The sequence below is a fragment of the Cervus elaphus genome, chromosome 14 (assembly GCF_910594005.1).
Source record: "Cervus elaphus chromosome 14, mCerEla1.1, whole genome shotgun sequence".
Taxonomy (NCBI): Eukaryota; Metazoa; Chordata; class Mammalia; order Artiodactyla; family Cervidae; genus Cervus; species Cervus elaphus.
The window spans coordinates 73,125,326-73,149,372 of NC_057828.1; the positions used below are offsets into that span (position 1 = coordinate 73,125,326).

At 36.2% G+C, this 24,047-nt stretch overlaps 1 protein-coding gene across 4 annotated transcripts in view; it reads right to left on the reverse strand.

The window, feature by feature from the left end:
- Positions 1-24,047, reverse strand: part of RCOR3 (REST corepressor 3) — a 52,747-nt gene that overhangs the window by 17,209 nt on the left and 11,491 nt on the right. For all 4 annotated transcript variants that reach the window (XM_043924432.1, XM_043924429.1, XM_043924431.1 and 1 more), the window contains exons 4-9: positions 23,322-23,374; positions 20,905-21,066; positions 19,364-19,488; positions 18,411-18,489; positions 6,542-6,760; positions 2,589-2,666 (exon numbers count right to left, since the gene is read on the reverse strand). In XM_043924432.1, the coding sequence (XP_043780367.1) occupies positions 2,589-2,666; positions 6,542-6,760; positions 18,411-18,489; positions 19,364-19,488; positions 20,905-21,066; positions 23,322-23,374 (716 nt within the window). The remainder of the gene's footprint in view (positions 1-2,588; positions 2,667-6,541; positions 6,761-18,410; positions 18,490-19,363; positions 19,489-20,904; positions 21,067-23,321; positions 23,375-24,047) is intronic.

A 24,047-nucleotide genomic window follows, 5' to 3' on the forward strand; every position in this document is an offset into this window, starting at 1 on the left:
TTAAAAAGTAAATGGAAAAATCTATCCTTCCTCTTTTTAAGGTGCTGCCTCTGTCCCCCCTCACACAGTGCCTAATGCAGTGCCTTATAAAAAACAAGAGATCGACAAATACTTAGGTAAGTGAATTAACTTTCTTCACCATTTTTTCCCTAAATGAAAATAACAAATACAACCAAATGAATAAGTAAAGCATCTTAGTAACTGTTTAGTTCCAGTTGAGTTACATCATTTAGTAGCTTGTTTTTTAAAAAGTTAATAAAATTATTTTATTAGGTATTAGGGAGAACTTTTTTAGGATAGGTATCAGCTAACCTAAAGGTAAGAGGATAGGGTACATGATTTTTCAAGGTTTTTACTATAACTGTTAATCTAGTGTTTTGAAATACATCTATTCAGGTTGTTCTCCCCTATAAAGCAACAGGAACAATATGATACATAAAAATATATCCTGGGCATTTTGTAAATGATAAAACATATATACATTTTTCAAGTGCATGTGAGTTCAAAATCAACCTCAAAGTAATATACAAACTTCAATGTATGAACTGCAGTGCATTAAGGTTTTGGTCATTTTGATCATTATTTTTACAACAAACCAAGAGATGTAACAAATGGTAACTTCTAACCAATAACTACATTTATATGTGGGAATCTAACATACACTTTTACTATTATATGAAAACTTCCAAAAGAGGCAGCATCGCATTAATCTAGGACTCCAACTGGACTCTAAGAATCTAAAACACAGCCAGAGGATCCCTATTTACTATGATGCGTGATCTTGATCAACTCAGTTATTCTCTCTGAGGCCCAGCTCCCTCATGCAAAATAATAGTATTTACTTCATCTACTTCTTGGACTTAAGTGAGCATCAAGAGGCAGCATACAGGAAAGTTATAAATGCTATTATACCTTCACATCTTACTTTATATAATGTTAATGAATGAGACTATTCTGCAATTTTCTGAAAAATTTGAGATTATAATTTTATTTCCTTGAAAATCTGGTAGACTTTTTCTATAAAGTTGTCTTGGCCTGCTGTTTTCTTATGAGAAAAATGTTCACTGTTTCTTCAATTATTTAATGGTTATACATTATTCAGTTTTCGTTCTTTTTAAGACAATTTTGGTAAACCATATATTCCTAGGAATTTCTAAGTTTTGTGTAAATTTTCAAACTTATTGGCATAAAGTTCTTCAAGCTATTCCAATAAGGTTTTCAATATCTGCTATATTCTTTAATTTTTAAGTTATAAACTTATAGTACTATACAAACATTTTAAGTTTTTTGCTTTTATGCTTTTTATAATGGTTGGATGCCATCACTGACTCCAGGGCCATGATATTGAGCAAACTCAGGGAGACAGTGAAGGACAGGGAAGCCTGGCATGCTGCAGTTCACGGGGTCGAAAAGAGCTGGACACAACTTAATGACTGAACAACAACAATGTGTAATTAATTAAATATTAAATTAATTTCAATACAAAATTTAAAATAAATTTTTTGATATAATAATTTAACATAAAATAAAGCAGTACTCTTTGTATTACCCTATCTTTATTTAAATATCACTAGACTGTCAGTTTACCTCTGGGTTTGCAATGAGATATTAGTCTACATATATTTCATTTTTTTCCATTGCCTAACGTTCTTGAAAGAGACTATTCAAAACAAACAAAAACAACTTCCTTCATAATGATTCTTCCTTCCTAGAAGATTCTAGAGAGTAAGATGGCATATGAAGTACTGCTTTTCTGCCCGCCACCCCCCGCCACCCCACCTATACATAATTCATTTGTAGATATTTCAGTCAATCTGCTATCTGGAGGGAAAAAAATCCCATTAGGACCAAATAGGATTATTTGATTATTACATACATAGAAAAGTAAGGCCAGGATAATAAGCATAACAGGAATCTTAAAAAAAAAAGATAAAGAGAAAAGATTTTATAATAGAAGCTTCCATAAAAAGCTATGATTGGACAATAAGCATTTAAGTACACCCTCAGACATCACCAATATAAAAAAACATATTAAGTTTTAGCAGAAGTACAAGTAAGACTTGAGAAAATGGCCAATCTATATCTCATATTTGGATTTCATATTTTCCAGGATATAAGTCCCACACTAAAATCCTAACTGGAAACCTGAGCCAATAAACAAATATCCAAAACTAAAGTAAAATTTTGTTAAAACTTAAAATGAGCTCCTTGTGATCTTTTTCTTCCTGTTACCAATTCACACAGGTAGGAAACAGCTTTGAACAAACACTGCTATAGACCCCAAAATGCACTTCTTCATCAATGACCTTCCAGTTTCACATGCACTGGGCCTACTGCTATAGCTATTTTCTTTGCTTGATAGCAAGTGCTAAAGACAGTAATGGAATGATTTAACTTAAATCATTAGCCAAGTCTCAAGAAACTACCTATCTAAATAATAACATGTGCACTTCGAAGGTTTTATTAAATTATCTATATAATAAAACCTTCGAAGTGCACATGTAACCAAAATATAGTAGTTGAATACTGAATAACTCAAAGAACAAGGTTTCACCATACTTAGTCATATATACTCTTCAATAACATACCTCAGGAGGTTTGAATTCTTCAATTCCACCTTCCATTTTCTGTTTAAGTGCACTGTTTACTTGCTTAGCATTCTGAACCTTCAACAAAAGAACCAAAATTATGAATCAGATCATGTACTTAGGTGAATTTTTGAGTATTAATAAGTGAAAAGGATATATATTAAAAACCCTGTTACCCCAGGGGATAGAACACTTATGGCACTTAGGGTGGAATACACCACTCATTCAAGTAGCATACACATCAACTATATACATACCTAACAGACTAACTGGCACAGTTCTTAAGAAATCATTTAATTCTCACAACTACTCTGTGAAGTAAGTACCATCAGTTCTGTTATAACCTGACATATGCATTCTCAAAAGCCACAGTACTATGCAAACTGCACAGTAAAACCACAGGGCATATGGGGAAACGAACTTGAGACACAGCACTAAAAAACTTCATCAATGACACATAGCACAGTTCTAAACAGGAGAGAAATTCACAAGTGATACAATAAAGACAATGCTTTACCTTAAAAGGCTGCTTACATAAGTGGGTGTCAAAATAAACAGAACTTGTAAATTGTTGGGAAGTGGTAGAATGGTTATCTGAAATCAGATGAAAAGTTTTAACACCAGATGTGGGTGTTTATGGCAAATAACACAATATATGCCCACACAGTTCAAATGTGAACTGTGTGGGCATATACTCAGCTAGGTATAGTTAGTTTTTCACTAACAAAAATCACAGGTAAGCAAATGCAAAAGTCACATTATGTTCAAATTGTCCCCATGTATATCAATGACGTTGGAACAGATTCATGCTTTCAAAACAAGCACTAGAGCAAAACTGGACTTTGATTTAAACAGCAGAAATGAAGGGGTGGTGGTGGTACACAAGACGGGTCAAAGGAATAACTTGGGAACAAAATTAAGACATCTTTGTAAACAACTGATTGTGGAGAATTAGGGAGAAGGCGGAATCAAGGATAACTCTTTCGTCACTGGCTTGAGTAACTGAGTACACACAGTGTTATTCAACCAGACAGGGAGTGCAGAAAGGGGACCAGATCACTCGTGGACATGGAAGAAATCAGTCTGGACACTGCTTATGAGATGTCTGGGATAATAAATGGTAGAATTTGTAAATCTAAGAATGCAAATCTTCACTATGTTACACATCAAATGAATATCCAAGAAAGGAACTTAAAGTTTTTAAAAAGTTCTTTCACAACAATCAACAAAAGACTTTCCTGGTGGTCCAGTGGCTAAGAATCCAGAGGACACAGGTTCAATTCCTGGTCCAGGAAGATTCCATGTGCCATAGAGCAACTAAGCCTGTGAGTCACAACTACTGAAGCCTGTGCTTGGCAAAGAGAGAAATCACTACAGTAAGAAGTCCGCGCACCAGAACGAAGAGTAACCCCTGCTCACAGCAACCAGAGAAAGCCTTCATGCAGCCCGGAGACTCAGCACAGACAAAAATAAATAAACAATTTTTTAAAAAATCAATAAAAATAGCTTATAAGTGAAGTAATAGTGGGGTAGTAATACTGGTAACTAACTATGATTACAGGTGGCTAAGAACATTTTATTATTTAAAAAATTCTGAGCACTTTAAAAATATCACAGGCAAAGTGTTTTAGAAGTTCTCTAAAGAGAAGGGGTGCTGTGGGTTGGAAGATGGGAGTCTTACACACATTTATGGTTTGACTAAAGGCAAAGCATTCAATCAAATACATACTATATATACTTGAGAATCCAGCATCATAAGTCAAAAGAAAGGAATTCTAAGGAGGAGGAGGTGGCTTTCAAAAGAGATAAGACCCAAGAAGAGGGCACTCGACTGGGCAACTTGTTCACAAACAATCTTAAGACAGCTTATTCAGTGGCAGAACTGGGATGGGATGTGGGACAGAAACTAGATTGGGAAGCCTCTGAAAATAAGTGGTAAGAAAGCAGAGGAAGCCAATGTGGTAGATTTTGATATTTATTCTGGAAGTTTGCTGGAGAAGAAAACAGAAATATAAAAGCAGTTCGGGTAAGTAACCAGGGTCAAGGGGTAGAAAAATCTGAATGTTTACGATAGAGAAAAACCATCTCAGTCCCATACTACCCTGTTGCAAAGTTCTTAGATTATATGGAAGTGGTATGATATTAACTCTTAACGGTGCATACTGTGATATCTAAACAAGGATGACACTGTAAGCTAAGGATGCATGGTATAATCCCTAAAGCAACTACAAAAAAAAAAAAAAGAAGAGATATAGCTGAAAAATATAAATATGACCATGTTACACTTCTTTTAAACCCTTCAATGGTTTCCTCACTCATGATGAATTTTAAATTTAACATGCCTTTCCTGTAAATTTCTGTCTAGCTCTGCAAATAACCTGCTAAAGGCAAGTAGGAATTAATGAAGCATTTTAAAATGAGTGATCTTGATAACACTAGTATTTTAAAAGAATAACATTGATAAAATTCTGAAGTAAACTCAGAAGTCACTGGCAAGGTTGGTTAATTTATACCAAGAAAGCCCAGACTTAAAACAACAAAAGAAATAAATAAATAAAGGAAAAGCCAGAGAAAGATTGAAGACCTAATAACAACCATTAATGAGTATGTATTATGCAAGGCACTAATGTTTTAAGCATTTACCCTATATTACCTTGTTTAATTCCTCTCAACCAAAATACCATTATCCTTATTTTAAGACAGAGAAATTGAAGTTGAGAGAAGTTAAACAGCTCCCCTAGGGTTGTGCAGGAAGTAGACAGTGTAGCTAGGTTTGGAACTTAGGATCACTGACTCTAAAACCTTATCCACGACCTGATTATGCTAATGAAACTTTTAAATAATACTGCTGTTAATGATGACAATCCATGTGTATTATTTCAAATAATTCTCAACAACCTGCAAGAGAAGTAAGATTATTATCTCCAATTTTATAAATAAAAAATGGAAGCTTCAGTTCAGTTCAGTTGCTCAGTCGTGTCCGACTCTTTGCGACCCCAAGAACCACAGCACGCCAGGCCTCCCTGTCCATCACCAACTCCCGGAGTCCATCCAAACCCATGTCCATCATGTCAGTGATGCCATCCAACCCTCTCATCCTCTGTCGTCCCCTTCTCCTCCTGCCCTCAATCTTTCCCAGCATCAGGGTCTTTTCCAATGAGTCAGCTCTTCGCATCAGGTGGCCGAAGTATTGGAGTTTCAGCTTCAGCATCAGTCCTTCCAGTGAACACCCAGGACTGATCTCCTTTAGGATGGACTGGGTGGATCTCCTTGAAGTCCAAGGGACTCTCAAGAGTCTTCTCCAACACCACAGTTCAAAAGCACCAATTCTTCGGCGCTGAGCTTTCTTCACAGTCCAACTCTCACATCCATACATGACCACTGGAAAAATCATAGCCTTGACTAGACGGACCTTTGTTGGCAAAGTAATGTCTCTGCTTTTTAATATGCTGTCTAGGTTGGTCATAAATTTCCTTCCAAGGAGTAAGTGTCTTTTAATTTCATGGCTGCAGTCATCATATGCAGTGATTTTGGAGCCCAAAAAAATAAAGTCAGCCACTGTTTCCAGTTTCCCCATCTATTTGCCAGGAAGTGATGGGACCAGATGCCATGATCTTAGTTTTCTGAATGTTGAGCTTTAAGCCAACTTTTTCACTCTCCTCTTTCACTTTCATCAAGAGGATCTTTAGTTCTTCTTCACTTTCTGCCATAAGGGTGGTGTCATCTGCATATCCTATTATTTCCCAACATCACAGAGCTAACAGATAGCAATGCTGGGATTCAAATCTAAAATACTCAGTGGCACCTTATAATTTGAAAACAAGGTAAATAAGAAAGATAAAGCTTATGTAACTGAGTGGTTGAGATAATCTGTAAAAGAATTGAGTTTACAGGGATAAAGTAAATTAGCAAAATGGACAGAATCATCAAAAATAATGATTTTTATAAAATACCTGACGTTTTAAAGAGATCAACTCCATGTCCAGTTGCCTCAGGATGGTGTTGGCTGCATTGGGGCTACAGGAAACAGCTACCACATCTTCTTGGGTTAAATACATGCCCTTAGGTGGACGGCACTTAGAACGCTGAGAATGATGGCGGTGTTGTAAACTCTGATATTCTCTCCTCCCAAGTCCAATCTTGCTAGTTTGGACAGGCTGGTCAGTATTACCCTGGAAGAAAAAAGAGTAATAGGTCATCTGGGTTTGCATACAGGTATAAGTTGGAAACAGTCTATTACTAATAGAAGTATCTGTTACATTAAGTGCACCTACTAAATACTTCTAACCAATTATATTACGTGAGTCCAAACACACACACACCCAAACCTATCAATTAGGGGGAAATGAGCATACAACATAACGTATGTTTCATTAATCCACTCGATAAAATGTTAGGTTTCTATGCCCAGAAGACTATGAACAAATGAAAAAATAAGGTGGATTTTACATTATTTTAGTTTGCTTCACGATTTCAAGATGGGATATATTTTCTCTCAGCAATAAAGGGGGAGCGGGGGTAAGCTACAACTTACTAAGTGCGAAGTTTTAAAGAAAGTAAAAAAGGACAAATTAGGAATCATGACAATTGGTAGATCAGACAACTGGTAAAAAAGAGATAACATTTTATTCTCATTTCGGAGTTGTTGAAAGAGAACTATGCCTCTAAAACTTAAAAAGAGCACAAGATTATTTTAATACTAACAACATTTCTAAACTCCAAGTCTATTTACCTGTGAATAAAATAACACTGAAATTTTCACTTGGAAGAGGTTTAAAAAGCTCCAATAATGATCACCATGAACTCTTAAGTAGGATTTCATTATTATATCTGCAATATTCTTAAAAAGTGTGATGTAAAAATACAATGTTATTCTGTGCTTCTAAGATAGGAATCCATTAGAAACTGTGTCCCATTAGGCTGAAGACAATATACTGAATAGATTTAATAATTCAATTCATTAGAAAAGGAACTCTGAGTAAAAGTCATACTATAATTATATAGTACCCAGTATTGTAATTCACTCTGTTCCTTAAAACTCAATTCAAAGCAACACATGACAGATTTGATGTTTAGGGGAAATCCTTCCAGTATAGCACTCCTAAAATTGCTAGATCAAGTATTTTTAAAAAATCTTTTAAAATTCATTTCTAAGCTGGCAGAGAAGTGAAGACCAGAAATGATGAGAAAGCAAGAATCTAGAGAGATAAGCAAGGATACAGGAGCTGACACTTGCCTAAAGGACAATGGACAACAGGTGAAGAGCACAAGAATGAAAGCCAGAACTCTGGAAGGGGAGGGGCCTCCAACATCGTGCAAAGTAGGAAAACTGACCCTGCCCTGCAAAGGGAGGATGATTTAAAGAAAGACAAGACCACTTCATCCTTGGCTGAAAGGAAAGCAAAGAAACTTTCAAAAAGAGTCTTTCCTGAGAATCCCTAGCCACAGGTTTGGAGACTAAATTTATATGAACTGTCTGGCCTGAAAAACCCCAAATCAAAAATTTACTTTAGAGTATCTCAGGTTGGTAGGGCTTTCAGTTAGCAGAAGTAAATGCAAGCTGTCTTTAGAAGAATGCACTGTAAATGCAGGTCTTGAAAATTTTCAACAAACATGTTCCAAGGAAAATAAGCTCACAACTACAAACTGCCAAACAAGTCTCCCGAGGAAAACACTGCAGAAGGCAAACAACAGAATTGTATCTGCAAAGATCACAAATGTTACAATTACTGGATAAAGAGAATACAATAAAGATGTTATACATGTACAAAGAAAGAAAGAATTGAAAATATGGAATATTCTTATAAGAAATAAGTCCATCAAAACTGACCAAGCAGACAGGCAAAAAAAACAAATAGAACATCTGGAAATAAAAAATATTATAAATCAGATTAGAAATTCAATGGATGGGTTACTTAGCAGACTAGATAGAGCTCAAAAGAAAATTAGTGACTCTGAATGCACCTATGAGAAAAATGCCCAAAATGTAGCATGGAAATATGGAAAGACATGGAATACATGAGTGGTTAAGAGACATGTGAAACATCCATTACATGTCTAAAAGAATTCTCAAAACAAAGAATAGAATGAAGGAGACTTTAGATTCAAAGACTCAACAAATGAGCATTTTACAGAACTTAAGACAGGATTTAGAAAGTACAAGGAAATCCGAAGTTTCAAAAAAAAGAAATCCAAAGCCATATACTTCAAAATGAAACTATGCAACACTAAAGACAAAGAAGAGATCATAAAAGTAGACAAAGAGAAAAGTTAAATTACCTCCAAAGAAGGATGTGGAGAAGAAAACCCTCTTGCACTGTTGGTAGGAATGTAAAATGACATTATATTATGGAGATTCCTTAAAAAACTAGGAACAGAACTACCATATGACCCAACAATCCCACTAATTGGCATATAACCTAAGAAAACCATAACTGAAAAGAGATGTTGCAGCACCATTGAAATTAGCTAGGAAGCAATCCAGATGTCCATTGACAGATGAACGGATAAAGAAGCTGTGGTACATACATACAATGGAATATTACTTGGCCATAAAAAAGAAAACATTTGAGTCAGCCCTAATGAGGTAGATGAACCTAAAGCCTGTTTTACAGAGTGAAGTAAGTCAGAAAGAGAAAAACAAATATCATACATTAACATATATATAGAATCTAGAAAGATGGTACTGATAAGCCTATTTGCAGAGCAGCAATGGAGATACAGACAAACAGAACAGACTTGTGGACACAGTGGGGAAAAGAGAGTGAGATGAATTGAGAGTAGCATGGAAACATATAAATTACCATGTGTAAAACAGACAGCCAGAAGAAATTCGCTGTATGATGCAAGAAACTCAAATCAGGTGCTCTGTGACAACGTAGAGAGGTGGGATGGGGTAGGAGATGGGACGGAGGTTCAACGGGGAGGAGACATATGTATACCTATGGCTGATTCATGTTGATGTATGGCAGAAACCAACAAAATATTGTAAATCAATAAAAAAAATTTTTAAAAATTACCTCCAAAGGAATGATAATTAGCCTGACATCAGACTTCTCTAAAGCAATGACAGAAATCAGAAAGCTGCAGAATAATATCTTCAAATAATATTGGTCAACCTAAGAGTCTAACCCCAGCAAAACTAAGGGTTTAAGAAATAGGCATTTTGGACATTCCAAAACTGACTGTGTTCATAATTAGACTGTCATTAAATTAATCTGTAAAAGATACAGTTAGGAAAAAAGAAAAATTATTTTCAAAGAAAGTTCTAAGATTCAAGAATGAAAGGTAAGCAAAATTAATTTTAAGTATTAAAAATTGGGTAAATTTCTTGTTAGCTTAGTAAATCTAACATTGACTATATGTCTAATGTGATATATTAAAAAAATAAGATGTAACTAAAAATGGAAAAAAAATAGCACATAAGACAAGAAGGTAGTGGCTAAAGTCAAAGCATCTTAAAGGTCTTAAATTAACCAGAAACTCATTCAGAGCACCAAAATTAGATTTTAAAAGTTAAATATGCAGTATAAAATTTCCAGAGTACACAGTAAGAATAGAAATATAGAAACATTCCAAATTAGTAGAGAGTAAAATAAGAAAAAATCAAACAAGAGATGAATTCTTGATCCAAAAAGAAAGTAAGTCAAATAGAAGATAAAAATAAGAAATAACAAAAACACAAATATCAATCATGACCAGTATAAAGGGGCTAAACTCTCTAGATAAAAAAATACCACATATCTGTTCCTGTAAGACTGGTACTTAAAATATGAGGACACAGAAATGTTGAAAGTAAGGAATAATGATACACCAGTCAAACGCAACAAGAGATAGATGACAGAGCTATCAGTTCAGCTCAGTCACTCAGTCATGCCCAGCTCTTTGTCACCCCATGGACCGCAGTAGGCCAGGCTTCCCAGTCCATCACCAACTACTCCTGGAGCTTGCTCAAACTCATGTCCATCGAGTTGGTGATGTCATCCAACCATCTCATCCTCTGTCATCCCCTTCTCCTCCTGCCCCCAATCTTTCCCAGCATCAGGGTCTTTTCTAATGAGTCAGTTCTTCGCATCAGGTGGCCAACGTATTGGAGCTTTAGCTTCAGCATCTGTCCTTCCGATGGATATTCAAGGACTGATTTCCTTTAGGATTGACTAGTTTGATCTTGCAGTCCAAGGGACTCTCAGGAGTCTTCTCCAACACCACAGTTCAAAAGCATCAATTCTTTGGTGCTCAGCTTTCTTTATGGTCCAACTCTCACTTTCATACATGACTACTGGAAAAACCATAGCTTTGACTAAACAGACCTTTGTTGGCAAAGTAATGTCTCTGCTTTTTAATATGCTGTCCAGGTTGGTCACAACTAGTGACTAAACCACCACCTAGGTTGGTCATAGTTTTTCTTCCAAGGAGCAAGTGTCTTTTAATTTCACGGCTGCAGTCACTATCACCAATGAGTCTGGAACCCAAGAAAATAAAGTCTGTCACTGTTTCCATTGTTTTCTCATTTATTTGCCATTAAGTGATGGGACTGGATGCCAAGATCTTCATTTTTCGAATGTTGAGTTTTAAGCCAGCTTTTCGCTCTCTTTCACTTTCATCAAGAGGCTCTTTAGTTCTTTGTCGCCTTCTGCCATAAGGGTGGTGTCATCTGCATATCCGAGGTTATTGATATTTCTCCCGCCAATTTTGATTACAGCTTGTGCTTCATCCAGCCCAGCATTTCGCATGATGTACTCTGCATATAAGTTAAATAAGCAGGGTGACAATATACAGCCGTGACATACTCCTTTACCAATCTGGAACCAGTCTATTGTTCCATGTCCGATTCTAACTGTTTCTTCTTGATCTGCATACAGATTTCTCAGGAGGCAGATAGAGCTATACCAGACAAATAATCTTCCAAAGCAGAAGACATCAAAAGAGGTGAAAGGATCATCATATATAGATAAGTTTCAAATTCAACAAAACAGTTTCTACACATCTAATAAATAAATAGCTTCAAAATATAGTTATTTTTCAACAATCCATCAGATAAGCACAATAACACCAACAAAACCAATACTAGCAAGCAGGCAAGCAGTAACAGAATATTGATTTCAATCATACTAACTGACAAGCTTAAATTAAGACACATTAAAAAAAAAACTATAATCAACAATTAAAGTATATATTATTCTCAAGCACACATCCAACATTCATGAAAATTCAACATTCTACATTTGGAGGTTTTTAAAACATATCCTCAAATGCCTCAACATTCCAACCACTGAGAAGAGAGACTATCCTATTCTCCTTAATTCTGGACCAAGTTCAGTAGCTCACTTATAACCAACAGAATGCAGCACGTGTGACACTAAGTAACTTGCAAGGCTAGGCCAGAAATTGCTAGGTACCTCCTCTCTGTGCTTTGGGGATGGTTACTTTGGAGGAAACCAGCCATGGTAAGAAGCCGGATTACTAGGGGACCACCAGGCTAGACAGGAATGCTAGCTGACAGTCAGGTGAGCAAGTCCGAAACCTTCAATAACATCCTACTTGATGCTGAAACCTATTCTCTCTAAAGTCAGGAATAAGACAAAAATATTTGCTATTATTAACTTCTCTTCAACATTACACTGGTGACTCTAGCCAGTTCAGTAAGGGCAGAAATAAAAAGTATTACAAGGATTGAAAAGAAATAAAGCTGCTATTATTTTCAGATAATATAAACCTCTATATAGGAAATGCAAACTAATCTACAAACAGGTAAAAAGATTTCATTTCTCTCAAGTTTATATATAGATTCAATGGAATATCAAGTAGGGCTTTCCTACTTTGAAGTCTGAGATAAAGGTCCAAAAATACCCAAGGAAGCCTTAAGAAGCACTACTAAGTAAGGGGAATTCTCCCAGCAGCTATCAAGGTTTATTATAAAGTTATACTAATTATTGTGCAACTGACAGGAGAAGCAGACTAAAAAGCCAGTGAAAGTGCATGTTAGTCACTCAGTCATGTTTGAGTCTCTGCAACCCCACAGACTGCCTGCCAGGCTCCTATGTCCATGGGATTTTCCAGGCAAGAATACTGGAATGGGTTGCCGTTCCCTTCTCCAGGGGATCTTCCCCACCCAGGGATTGAACTCGGGTCTCCTGCACTGCAGGTGAATTCTTTACTGTCTAAGCCACCATGGAAGCCCCTAGAGAGCCATACTTATATGGAAACCTCATCCATGATAAAGCTGATATGGCAGACGAGTTGAAAGAGATGAACTCATTTTCATTTTTTACATTTAAAAAAAAAACGGGTCTCTATCTGACAATGTAAACCAAACCTAATTACTGACAGATAAAGGACATAAGTGTAAAAAGCAAAATTTTTAAATTTACAGGAAAAAAGATAGAATATTGAAATTTGAGTATTTATGTACTTTTGATGAAATAGCTGTTCATCAAAGCATGTAGAGTAAAAAAAGATAAACCAAGAACTGCTAAAAGATCTCTGCAACACACTTACCCAAAAAATTAGTATCTAGAATATACAAGAAATTCAGTAAGAAAAAAATTCATACATTCTCTTTAAGAAAAGGACAAAACCAAACCAACAGATAAAAAACAAACACAAATAAGCACTTTAAAAAAGACACAATAATATATAATAAACAGATGGAAAAATAATCAGCCTCATTAGTAATCTGATGAACTGAGAACACAGAGAGATACCATTTCAGATGATCAGATTTCTAACATCTTCTAAGTCTTATCATATAATGTATTTGCAGTGAATGTTGTGTGCTCAGTAGTGTCTGACTCTTTTGTGACCCCGTGGAGTGTAGCCCGCCAGGTTCCTTTGTCCTTGAAATTCTCCAGCAAAGAATACTGGTATGGGTTGCCATTTCCTTCTTCAGGGAATCTTCTTGGTCCAGGGTCTGAACCTATGTCTCCTGCATTGGCACACGGATTCTTTACCTCTGAGCCACCTGGGAAGTCCTGAAGTATTGGCAAGGAAGTTGAGTAATGAGTACTCTCATAGCCAATAGAAGTAAATCCAATGTAGAAAATGATTTGCCATTATCTAGGAAAGTTAAACACAGTTATAGTCTAAAACAGAGTGGTGCTAGTGCTAAAGAACCTGCCTGCCAATGTAGGAGACGGAAGAGACGTGGGTTTGATCCCAGGCTCAGGAAGATCCCCTGAAGAAGGGGATGGAACCCACTCCAGTATTCTTGCCTGGAGAATCCCATGAACAGAGGAGTCTAGTGGGCTACAGCCCACAGGCTCACAAAGAGTTGGACACGACAGAAGCGATTTAGCTCGCATACACCCAGGAAAAGTTAAACATGGTTACAGTCTAAATAGAGTAATGCCACTCCAAACAATTGTAGGGTATTACTACTCACTAAGTCATGGTTGGTATTTCGGTGGAACAATCTGCCCCATGCACTTCAGGAGAGCTGGCATCCCTTTCCCACTGTATGCTAAGGGTGTCCATCAACCAGAAACACCTCCATAATTTTTACATGTCCCTTATGCAGGTAATACTAAACCTTGTTGAGAACTGCTATTGCAGAGCTGCCCTTCTATATATGTATATCCAGGATATGCTCTTATCAGTAATGTTCATAATAATAAGAAGCTAGAAACAATGTCCATTAATTAGAGTAGGTAAGCGGTGGCACATGCATACAATGGATGCATACGATTTCCTTCCAGGTTCCCACTGGAAAGAAAGCAGTGGGGTGCCATAAAGAAAACAAAGGACTTCTGTTTCTTCTTAAGCTCAGTGATGGACATACTGGTGTTTACTACTAGTCTTCAAATTGTACACAGTCTATGGTATATATGGTTTCATAATTTTTAAAAGTTAAAAATAAAAACCTTTCCATATAACGCGTCATTAACTTGCAGAAGCAGCTCTGTGTTAAAGGCAATGTTACAGCATCATTCCCTGTCTGGTGCCCCTATCATCTGGGAAAGAGCAGAGAACTAAGAAAACCTGCTGACACACAGTGCCAGCCCTGGACCACAACCCTGTAGCATGTTTCTAACACTTTTTTTTTCTTTTTTTCTTCATTATTAGTTGGAGGCTAATTACTTTACAATATTGTAGTGGTTTTTGCCATACGTTGACATGAATCAGCCATGAATTTACATGTGTTCCCCATCCTGAACCCCGCTCCCACCTCCCTCCCCATCCCATCCCTCTGGGTCATCCCAGTGCACCAGCCCCGAGCACTTGTCTCATGCATCCAACCTGGACTGGCGATCTGTTTCACACTTGATAATATTTCGATGTTTCGATGCTGTTCTCTCAGATCATCCTACCCTCACCTTCTCCCACAGAGTCCAAAAGTCTGTTCTATACATCTGTGCCTCTTTTTCTGTCTTGCATATTAGGGTTATCATTACCATCTTTCTAAATTCCATATATATGTGTTAGTATACTGTATTGGTCTTTATCTTTCTGGCTTACTTCACTCTGTATGATGGGCTTCAGTTTCATCCATCTCATTAGAACTGATTCAAATGTATTCTTTTTAATTGCCGAGTAACATTCCATTGTGTATTTTTAACACTTTTTAAATTTTACTCCCCTCACTGTCTTTTGTTAACGGGAGGAGATCACCCGCAAACAAAAGACCAAATGTGTAAGTATCATCTCGCACGGTTGAACAGAACAGTATTCCACATACACACGTTTCCTAGGTAACTAAACGCAAATCCCCAATTTCTCATATTTGTACAGCAATTAAGAGTTTATAGTGTATATTCTTATCTGTTAAAATATATTTGATTGAATGCCTACTATGCACCGGGCCCTGCAGTGAAGACTCACTTCTTGCTCCTTAAGAGCTTACAACTCAGGGACAGGCAGGCAGGTGAGGGGAGATCAGATGTACACAAGTACCACTCAGCTCAATGAGGACTGCAATGGATTTAAAGAAAAACAAGGAAGCAATCAAATCAACATAAGGCAAGGGGAGTTCATAGACAAGCTACATATTGCAGAGTTACCAGGAATTTGCCAGGCATATTCAGGAAGAAAGGGAATGCTAGAAAAAACAGACCAACAAAGAGCAAAAGCCAGGGCACTAACACGCTTACCTGAAACTCTCTTAGTAATGTGAAACAACAGAGTAGGGTGGAGAATGTTAACTAGAAAGATTGTGTTTTATCCTATGGACAAAGCCAGAGGAACTGCAAGCAGTAAATGTGGTTTTAAAAGGTTGTCTTGACAGCAGTGTAGACAATGGACTTGGAAGGTGTGGTGCAAAGTCTGGAGATAAGGTAAATTAAGATAAGACAGAAAATGTCAGTAATTCAAAGAGATGAGAACCTAAAAATAAGGCAGTCACCTAGAAGACCAAAGAGAAAAGAATAAAATTTACAGTTATTTGAGAGAGAGAATTAGAAACAGTAATCACACAATGAACAGACTAATTGAGAAAGAGAAAAAGAAGTCACTAAAACTGAGATACAATGGTTAAAAGTGGCTTCCACGCCGGCTCGGCGGCAAAGAATCCGCCTGCCAGTGCAAAAGACACAGGTTTGATCTCTAGGTCGAGAAGATCCCCCAGAGAAGGAAACTCTCCAGTATTCTTGCCTAGAAAAGTCCATGAACAGAGGAGCCTGGCGGGCTATAGTCCTTGGGGCCGCAAAGAGTTGGGCACAACTGAGCAACTAACGAACACTAGTTAAAAAGGTTGATGGGAATCAGAGAACGGTGTTGTAAAAGTCAAACCCAGATTTTCAGAACAGGGGAGGGGTCAGTAACTTGAACTAATACAGGAAGCACAAGGAGAATACAAAGTAACCCGTCGCTGGATGTGGCAGTTAGGAAGGAGGTCACTGCTAGCAGTCTGAGAGAAGTAAGGGGCAGCAAGCGGAATGAAGCGAACTCAAAGAGTGAAGGAATGCTAAGGTAGACAGTGACGCTTGTACATGAAAGACTGGAGCATACTTCTGGGCTGCAGTGAAAAGGCTGAAAGTATGACAGAGAAACTGATGGAAAAGGTCCTAGAGGCATTATCCAGGGACAGGTAGGATCAAACTAGCAATGAAATTATACAGAACAAGGGGAGGGACCATTCTTACTGTGAAAGAGAGGCATGCAGCACAGACTGTTCATTCTGTAATTTCATATTACTGCATTTGTGACATTTTAAAAGTCTGATCCTACCAAGCACCAGCAAGGAAGTGGGAAATGAGTACTGTGTAAAGTGCTAGGGGGTATCAGATGTTCCAGGGTTACAGAAGCCCTGACCTGAAAGAGTTCACAGCTTAACGGGCAAAAAACAATAATTTTTTTTTAAACAATAATTTTAATATAATGTCCTAAGTGTAAACATACTCAGATAAAAAGGGTAGTGTGGTAGCACAGAAGTCAGGGGAGGAGCTGGAATTTAAGGGCATTCCTGCTTGATATTTTCTCCTTGAAGTAGAAAGTGAAGTTATCTGCTGAGTTTTTCAGAGAGGAGAGGAGAGGCAATAGGTGATAAGTAGAAAAGGATGAATGTTCAAATACTTGCTTACACAATAAATTTTATTCAAGATTTATTATGTACTGGGTACTATAATAAATGCTTTTATATATATTACCTAGTTGATTGTCAGAACAAACCTATTATTTTAATTTTACCAATGGAAAAAACAGAAAATTACAGGTTAAAAATTGAGAGATGCTAAGGGTTACACTGAGATTGAAAACTATTTTTCGCAAGTAGCAACAATGTACATGATTGTGTAATCTTCTCTTGTAACCCCAGACCAAGAAGAGCAATTTATCCAGCACTGTGGGTTTACAGGGTTAGAGAAGGAGTAGCAGAAGAGTGAGAGAAATAGGGAGAGAAACAGACACTAAGAAGAGAGCAACTTAAGGAAACGGCCATTGGTCTAAGGTTCAGGGAGACAAAGAGGCTTGGGAAAAAACAAAGCAATCAGGGAATCTGAGAACATTTAGCAGTAGTAAGAAAATCAGTAAAGTATCAAGCCGAGTAGAATTTTTCAAATTTCACTGACGAGAGACAAGTGCCAGAGCGGGCCATGGCACTGAGTTCCTTAAGAGGAGGAATGTGAGTCATTAAGTTGGATGAAGTCACGTTTCTGTCTCCAGTTTTCAATGTTATTTTCACAAGTTGCCTATACATCACAAGCCTTTACCCACTGACATGTGGTCTACATATTTTTTACAATTATGTAATTCTTTGCCTTAATAAATGAGCATGTATATAAGACTTTCAGCCATCACCACCACCACTAAACTGCGGAGTGTGACTGCACTTCCAGCTGGGAACTCTTCCATCTCTTCCTCTGAGGCAGCTCTCGATTCTCACTGCTATCAGTGTACCTGGCACTAATTTCCAATTTGTTATAACATGGAATAAACTAAATATTCTCCAAAAAAATATTCTACACTTAATATTGTCTGAGAATGATTTTACTTCTCTTCTATGGATTAAAGAACAGGTGTTGTGGGTTGTTTCCTGGGGGCTCAGTGGTTAGGGTTCCCAGTTCTCACCGCTGTGGCCCAGGTCCAATCCCCGGTCAGGGAACTGATATCCTACAAGTCAGGCAGAGTGGCCAAAAAAAAAAAAAAAAAAAAAACAAGCATCATAGGAGGGCTTTTATACCTCTGAATGGATGAGATAATCCCCAAATTACTTAAACTACTGGCTAATTGGAGTTCTTGATGTTTTTGCTTTTCCAAAAAACTTCAATTAACATTGAAATTTACTACCTTCTAATCCATTATATAAAAATGCTTTTCTTAATATGAAGTACTGCTCATTTTTTTCGAGTGAATTTGTACAACAATTACAAGCACTATAATGATCATCATTACCTCTTTCTTGGCTTCTTTTTTGGGATCATAATCACTATCGTTTCCATCCACTGGGTGTGTTTCTTCCACGTCATCATCACTGAAAAGAAACAAAGATTAATACATTTAACTCACTTCTTTTTATTCTATTCCAGTGTTCTTATCAAACTGCAATATACCTACCTAGTAATTTTACTAAATATTCCCCAGGAGTTATCCTTAGGAAGACAAGCTTTCATAATTTAGATTCCTCTAGTGTTTAGAAACATTTATCCTTTTAGGTATATAGAATCATTTAAGCTAACATTTCCAGCTAAAAAACAGAGACTTAATAGGAAAGATATTTAGAAAGAAATATCATTTGGGAGAAAGAACATACATATTAATTTGATCTAATATTTATTCAGTTCTCCAATTGGAGGATAAAGACAGACAAAAACCAGAAAGCAAACTATCTTTTATACTATCGCAAAGACACAGCTACAATAATGTGGACTCCAGTTATTCAGATAACTGTGGAAAGACCATCTTCCAGAGAATATATTTCTTTTTTTTTTCCCCTTACTTTTTTACTGCACAGCTTGGCATATGGGATCTTAGTTCCCCAACCATGGATCAAATCATGCTCCCTGCAGTGGAAGCACGGAGACTTAACCACTGGACCACCAGGGAAGTCCTGAATATATTTTTCATATATAGTCTAAATATATGTACTGAATTCATCAATACTAAAGGGAAACATTTGTGATTAGTTAAAAACAATTCAAATATAACTCAGTAGAAAGGTTTGCTGACTGTGATTAACAGTTAAAGAGTTGAAGAAAGTTCTTACTATGAAAATTTCTGATCACTCAGTTCTTCCTGTCACAGCAGAAACAGGAATATAAGGATAAGAAGCATTTACAATTGTGATCACTATTCTACCTTAGGAAATATAAGCAATACCTGTAACTATATAAAGGCATCCAACCTACCTGTCACCCTGATTATGTCTATTGGCTAGTTTACGAGCCTGGCGATCCATTAAGCTTGTCCTAGATCGAGTTTTTTTCCAGGAATAGTAATATTTCACAAGGCTAGCAATTGTCTTATCTGGAAGCTTGAAAAAAAAATCATGTTAATATCAGCAAGTTTTTTCAAAAACTCTGATTAACAGAATAATATTTCTGATATTATTCTTTGATACTTAGCAAACAAAAGCATAGACCAACAAAATTTTCCCAGGTACCTTTATGAATTATAGAGTTAAAAAGTGCAACAACAGTCATAGAATCCCACCATACCTATGTCACTGATATTTGTAAATAAATATTCCTGTTTATTCTGAGCAGAGAAAGGAAGAGAAGGATGTCGCAAACTAATATGATGAGAACGGCCCCAGAAGTCCACAGCAAAATGGTTAATAGTCCACATGTGTTTTCTTAGAGAGTTACTCTGTTCTTTCCACCCGCTCTGTAAACTGGATTTTTATAAACTGATTTATAATTCATATATCATAAAGTTCACCAATTTAAAGTGTACAATTCAGAGGTTTTTAGCTTACCCACTAAGTTGTGCAACTATCACTATTTAATTTCAGACATTTTTGTAACCTCAAAAAGAAACCTTAAACTTTTTTTTTTTTCAGAAACCTTAAACTTATTAACAGTCACTCCCTACTCTCCCTTTAACCCAGACCCTGGCAATGACTAATCTACTTTCTGTCTCTACAGATTTGCCTATTCTGGATATCTCATGTAAGTGGAATCATACAATATGTGGCCTTTTATGTTTGGCTTCTGTTGCTTAGCATAATGTTTTAAAGAAAAGTGATTCAATATCATTTTGTTTTAAATCCAGGCTTTAAGATGATAAATAATACAAACAGACTTGGATATTAGAAGGACTAATGATCATGCACTACTTTGTCATATTGACAAACTTGGACATACTCTTCCAATTAAAAATGTTCTTTTTGATTATGGAAGACACTTAGATATATCTGCAAACATTTCTAATTTCCAAAATTCAAATTAAAAGAGTTTAATGCAGCAACTTCTCAGAGTTATACAATTTTGACTAGAAACACAAAAAATTTAAGAACTAGAAATAAAGAGCAGTTTTTCTTTCAAAAAAAAAAAGGAACAGACCCTGAACAACATTGAATGATACAGAATTTCTAACTATCAACAGTTTTCATATCCAAAGGAATATAAATTTGAAAATAAAATCCTGTTAAAAATGAAACATTTAATAAAACTGAAATTATATGACTTTTCCTGAAATGATAAACTTATTTAGTAAGTCTATTAAATATATACTTACCATAATTGTAATTTATTACAATGAAATGGAACATAATGATCACGTATTAAGAGTAGTTGTAGAAATAAGACTATAAGCAAATATTTCTATTTCAAAATATTTTTAACAATTAGATTGGAAAACTTTTTTGTATTTAATAATTAGGAAGTGTTTAACAACAGAATTAGGTATCACTCAGGTATGAACCACAGTAAAAGCAAAATTACCATACCATTTGCTGAATCCTGTGAAAGCTCTTCCCATGAAAACTAAAGGCTTGTTCAAATAGGACTTTATCTTCCACTGTCCACTCATCCGGAAAGGGAGTGAAATTAGGGAGATCAGCAAGGGACTTCTCAATGTTATGTTTATGCCAGAACAACATGCCAAGTGCCTTTGAAGAGAAATCATTCCCCTTTGGTTTTAATGGACTTATGTTCCATCACACTTGAGAGAGTTCAACACAAATCAGGTTAAAGTCTTAAGCCTATGACTTCAACTGAAGATACATTCAGTTTGGGGCTTTTAATCAGGGTACCCAGGTAACAGAGTTCATTTCTTGCTTTCAAATCAGGGCCTCAGAATAGTAAATGTTCTTACATACCACATCTGCTGTAGAATCTAGGAAAAAGTGAGCTGAGGAGAGTAGCTATAATTACTAAAGCAGGTCTGTAGGCTCATATCAAGACTTTCACTCACATTTATTCATTTGTCAAGTGTATGGAAAAATATGCTAAAAGGAAAAATAACCTGTAAGTCAATACTTGAATGAAACTATCAATTATAACATAAAACTAGAAGTGCTCAGACAAGACTCAGTAGAGAAATATTTATGTTTTAGCCTGTTAGAAGTATTCTGGGCTAAACACTTCTAAGAAGTAAGCAACTTTAACACTATTTTACCACGTATATTTCTAAAGTTCTTTATTATCATAATAGACACAAAGAATTACTTTAAAGGCATATTAATAATTTCAACGACTTTATTACCAAATCATAGGAAAACCTGAAATGGATAATTTCTGACAATTCAACAACTTTCCCTTCTATTTTAAGAGGTACACCTTTATCTTTACTGTAAGGTACTGATACTTTGGCCAGCTGACTCACTGGAAAAGACCCTGATGCTGGAAAACATTGAGGGCAGGAGGAGAAGGGGACGACAGAGGATGAGATAGTTGGACGGCATCACCAACTTGATGGACATGGGTTTGGGTGGACTCTGGGAGCTGGTAATGGACAGGGAGGCCTGTTGTGCTGCGGTTCATGGGGTCGCAAAAAGTCGGACGCGACTGAGCAACTGAACTGACTGACTGACTGCCTGAGTATCATTTAGGGGATAAAGATTTATTTTTTTAAGAGGAGAGATAGCAACTTTTTAAATAGCATTAATTTCTCACTTTGGTAATACTCTGGTAATACTTCTTGAAAATGAACATGAAAATGAACATATATAGAGTCACATTTCAAAGAATTAACCTTATCAAATAGTAAAAGTCAAGGCTTAAAAACAAAATACATAATCAAAGTTTTCAAAACCCACAGAAAAGTTAACTATAAAGATTAACATCTCAATCTCACCAAAATGATTTTCTATAATTTAACCATGTTACTAACTATAAAATTAGCTCTTAATAATCCAGGTAACAGAAAGTTCACTTATTTTACTGTTAATTCTGACAGAGGTTGATTTTATACTTAGTTGAAATGAAATTTAAGAATGTCTATTTTACTTTCACTTTCCATGTTCTACATTCCCATTTTACTAGGGATAATGGACCATATGTCATATATGCGTGTGTGTATGCTTAGTTGCTCAGTCCTGTTTGTGACGCCTCAGACTATAGCCTCTCAGGCTCCTCTGTCCGTGGAATTCTCCAGGCAGGAATACTGGAGTGGGTTGCCATTTCCTCCTCGAGGGGATCTTCCTGACCCAGGGATCGAACCTTTGTCTCTTGCACTGGCAGGCGCCCTGCACCACCTGGGGAAGTCTCAGACCACATATACCTCCTTTTAAAGTTATCTAATTTTTTTTTAAAGTCCTTTGTCAATTATTTCCTTCAAAATTTAAAAATCTTAAATATTTCTTTAAATAAAAGTTTAGTTTCTAGGTCTTTTAGGTTAAAAAGTCAGAGAATTACCTCTACTTAAAAAAATTTTCCCTTTTGGTAAGTATTTGCTAGAGTAATCCTTAAGGCTTTCAGATCTTTAAGAACTCAAAAAAAAAACCCCCAAAAACCCCACAGAGGTATTGAGAGACAAATGTTCAAGCCCTTGAGATAAACAATGTTTATAAAAGCAAAATCTTTAACAATGAAAGGTCAGACTTTGCTACAACCTCCCAGGTAGCTCAAAGAGTAAAGAAACTGCCCGCAATTTGGAAGACATGCATTCGATCCCTGGGTTGGGAAGATCCCCGACAGAAGGAGATAGCAACCCACTCTTGCCTGGAGAATTCCCACAGAGAAGCCTGATGGGCTACAGTCCATGGGGTCGCAAAAAGTCTGACACGACTGAGCAACTAACACTTTCACTTTCATAAAGTTGTCAAACTTAAGCACTTTCTTAAGACAGAAAGTATCATGAGATGTTCTTTGGATTTGATAATTACTGAGGCAAACCTTAATATTAAAATGTTTCTCTACATACCTGTTCCACATTGTAGCCATGTTTCTCCTTTGCAATTGCAATATATTCATCCACTGTAACAAAACAGTGTTATATAATTAATTATTTTCATTTACTTCATCAGGTTGACTTTGCTTTTTTTTTTTTTTTGACTTTGCTTTTTAACAAAGTGAAATTTAAAAATAATTATACTCTAGGGATAAAAAAAAGCCAAAGTCATTTTCCATAAGACATTATAAAAAAGACTTTCACTTCTACGTACAGATCAGAAGCTCACTTGGTTTAAAATTTTACTTAGTATGCCTTATCTCCACGACCATACAGCATATACTTATTAAATTCACTGACATGACTAATTATTTTTGTATTATAAAAAGACCAATCTGTGGTCAGCCAACAGAGCCTAATTATAGTAAAATATTAGGTAGGTAGCTTCTATTGCAATATTTATTTAACGAGACTTAACTATTTAAGACCTCATCTCATGTTTAGAGTTTTCCCAAAGCTTTTACCTTCCCATATTTGATTACTGTATAAAGGATGGTTTATCTACAGTTTTGCCAGTATAGTAACAATTTAAACATGCTTCAGTATGCCTAAAATTTTCTTCAGCTCCTCCTGCTAGCTATACAAAAGGTACCTATATATTCCATTTTCTTTCATTCTTAATTATTATAATCATGCAAATAGTTGTTTAAATAAGCACAGCTTCTATGATGACATATATATATACAGGCTATTTCAAGG